We start from the raw sequence: 3,587 nt of genomic DNA, 5'->3' as shown, positions 1-3,587 counted from the left end.
CTTCCGTTGTAAAATATCGACGTTGTGGTATGTTAATGATTTTAGAGAACAATTTATAGCGAACAAAACGCCAAGTAGGCCTATTGTTACAAACCAATGTAATAAGTATCCCAAGCGAATGGGGGCGGGGCGTTGCCCAGTGGTAAATGGTTCGCCTGATACGCGGTCGGTCTGGGATCAATCCCCGTCGGTGGGCCCATTGAGCTATTTCTCGCTCAGCCAGTGCACCACGACTGGTATATCAAAGGCCGTGGTATGTGTTATCCTGTCTGTCTGATTATGCATATAAAAGATCCCTTGCTTCTAATCGAAAAGAGTAGCCCATGGAGTGGCGACAGTGGGTTTCCTCCTTAACGATATGTCCGACGCCATATAACCGTAAATAAAATGTGTTGAACGTGTCGTTAAATATAACATTTCCTTCCTTCCCAAGTGGGTTACTCTTTTCGATTAGCAGCAAGGGTTCTTTTATATGCACCATCCCACAGACAGGGTATTACATACCACGGCCTTTGATATGCCAGTCGTGGTGCACTGGCTGGAACGAGAAATAGCCAATGGGCCCACCGACGGGGATCGCTCTCAGACTGACCGCGCATACGTGCGATAATATTTTAAAGACATAAGACTGGCTGCTCCAAGGTGATGACCAGGTCACCAATGTCATACCATCCAATGAAAAAAAAATAAAAATACACGCTCGAATCGATCACTCTATGACGTACAAGTTAACCTGAAATTGACTCGTTTGTGACGCACAAGTTAACAATAAGGGGGATGAACTATCCAGTATTTTAGGATCTCCTCGGGTGTGGCTGTCCTCCTATAGACGAGACACTAGACAGATGTTCATGGGATCAACCACTATTTTGCCAAATTCCCTTTCGACTCTGCATTGTGCAAAGGTCTCTTATGCTCTGCTAGACAATAAAGCATCCTCTTTGTAGGTCTTTTAGCAATGCACTGTGAGATCGCAAAGTTGCGACAGTTTAGTGAATGAGGCCCCTGATCACATATTACGGTTTTGTCGTTCATTTCTGGTTGTGTTTATGTTTTACATTAGCAGAATACACATGCATATCATGGGCGGATCCAGGAAATATTTTTAGGGGGGGACCAAAAAAGAAGGGCACATTGACTCGTCAAAAGGGCACCTTACTACAAGTTTTGATATTTACAATTAATATGAATTCCTACAGTTCTACGTCATAATATACTAGCAATAATGAAGTAAATTGGCGTCACTCGCGTTAGAACCTCAATGGGGCCCCACTGAGACTCAATAACACGGACACATATCTGCAAGCTTGCGCATGTACACGAAAATCTTGATTTCATTTATCTACAATATAATTATTGTTTACTTAAAAAAAAAAAAATTCTACAAACAAAAAGGGCACTTGGACATTTTGAGGGCACTTGAACAATTTTTGGGGGGGACGCGTCCCCCTGGTCCCCCCCCTTGGATCCGCCCATGCATATTGAAGCTACTGTCTTGCCGTATTTGTTTACATTAGTAAAATGTGTTAAAAATTATTTCTCAACATGTTCATGTTTTACGTTAGGCGAATGTATTACCTTACCCATTACCCTAATTTTTAAACACTAAGGCAAAATTTTCTCTAAATATTAGAACAGTGTTTGATAACTGAAATCATACTTTACTCATATTTTGTTAAATAAATATATTATTAAATAAATTATCCCTTACCTCCGAATTGTTTCTGGTCATCCTGGTGTTTTTAATATCACAAAATGCATTTTTCATATTTTTAAAATGCACGTGCGTCTGAGAAGTAACGGTTATGTAGTCGAGTTTTAGTCTATTTGTAAGGGTATTTCACCGTTTCAAGGTCACATACTGATGTTTCACTCTGTCCAAATGTGTTACAGGTTTGTAAATTAACTTAGTGTCCATTTTTACAGGTTGGAACTAGGGTGTGCGACTTTAAAAGCTTCTCTCCTTCCTCTCTCTCTCTCACTCTCTCTCTCTCTCTCTCTCTCTCTCTCTCTCTCTCTCTCTCTCTCTCTCTCTCTCTCTCTCTCTCTCTCTCTCTCTGTGTTATTTTTTGCCACATTTGTGTTTTACATTCGTGTTGCACACTATTGTCTTACCATATTTGTGTCTTACATTAGAAAATGTGTTGAAGCTATTTTTTTCTGTTTGTTTTACATTAACAAGTTGTGTGAAATCTACTTTTTGCTATATACGAATGTATATTAGTTGTCCGATACATTAGTAAAATGTGTTGAAGCTGTTTTCTTGATTTACATTAAATGAGTAAAATATGTTGAAGCTATTTTCTTGCTACGTTAATGTTTCACATTAGTAAAATGTGTTGAAGCTATTTCTTGCTATGTTAATGTTTTACATTAAAGTTACGGTCTCTGGTTACCATATTATAACATCATGTACAAATATGAAATATAAGCTCAAATGCACTTTGTGTGTTCGCTATCAACGGATATCGTCAAAAGAATACGCTCGATTCGTCACCTGTGCTACCATTACTCGGCAAAACAAAAACAACATAATGTTGTCAGTTTCAGTTAACACGTGCGTTTACGGATTTGAAATTGTAGGGGTCATCTCAAAAAATGAAATGAGAAATCTTGCGCTGTACGAAGAACGTTCGGTTCAGGATACGGTACTAGAGTATTTTGTTAAAGTGCTGTTCCAGACCACACACACTAAAACTTCTAAATTCGTCAGTTAAGTACTTTCTTAATTCATTGCTATAATATTTTACACTGATATGCAAATTAATAATTACGAAAATGTCCCATAAAAGTAATTAAAAACCATTCCCGTAGAACACTGCCGAAAACGCCCGAGTAAAATTCTACTCGGTAAAAAATGTGCCAACAAATAGCCGTGACGTCATGAAGGGAACGCTTCACCGAAAACTACACGATGACTTCCAGCGCAAGTGGTACCGACAGTGACTGCCAGGCTGAGTTATCGTGCGAGTCATCTCCTTTTGAGGTTGAAGATTGTAATGACGACGACTGGGCAAATATCTGTGCTACTCAACAAATAATGCCATATCAATTTGAACCATAAACGTCTTCCGAAGAAGAAGGAATAGCCGCCACCGGCCTGACAGATGACGACGAAAATGCTAGAGGGAGATTGCTTACCAGTGAATGGCAAGTTTTAATCATGTTTTGTTCTTTAGCTTTTCGTGCAAAATATTTTGCTACACTGTATGTTACAGTATTTGAGACGTCATAGAAAAGACGATAAACAACACTTCAGAGTTTTTACCAAGCTATTATGTATTTTCGTTGGATAAGTTTAATCGTTTTGTGACTTTTTAAAAACTGCAATACAAATGGTACACAGTGGCGTAACGTGGGTTGCCAGTTCCCGGGGCAAGGCAAGTATTGCGCCCCCTAACCAGTGGACCGTTAGTCCAGAATTTTGCGCCCATTGCAACCGCTCACGCTACGCCACTGCATGGTCTATGTAGAAAACCAAGTCAAAAGTTGCCAATACGAATTTGTGCATGTCATTTTAAGTAATTAACACAAAAATAGTATATTCTTGAAATACAAAATATCAAAAGATGTTCACGGCTACGAAT

At 39.1% G+C, this 3,587-nt stretch overlaps 1 protein-coding gene across 1 annotated transcript in view; it reads left to right on the top strand.

Moving 5' to 3' along the window:
* The first annotated feature begins 2,914 nt into the window (after positions 1-2,914).
* LOC121373048 (slit homolog 3 protein-like) overlaps positions 2,915-3,587 on the top strand; it is a 16,486-nt gene continuing 15,813 nt past the window's right edge. Inside the window, exon 1 of the mRNA XM_041499489.1 lies at positions 2,915-3,013. Coding sequence (XP_041355423.1) covers positions 2,915-3,013 — 99 coding nt within the window. The remainder of the gene's footprint in view (positions 3,014-3,587) is intronic.

The sequence above is a fragment of the Gigantopelta aegis genome, chromosome 5 (assembly GCF_016097555.1).
Source record: "Gigantopelta aegis isolate Gae_Host chromosome 5, Gae_host_genome, whole genome shotgun sequence".
In the NCBI taxonomy this organism is placed as follows: Eukaryota; Metazoa; Mollusca; class Gastropoda; order Neomphalida; family Peltospiridae; genus Gigantopelta; species Gigantopelta aegis.
The sequence above is the reverse complement of the archived record's forward strand: the minus strand, read 5'-3'. Positions and strand labels throughout refer to the sequence as shown.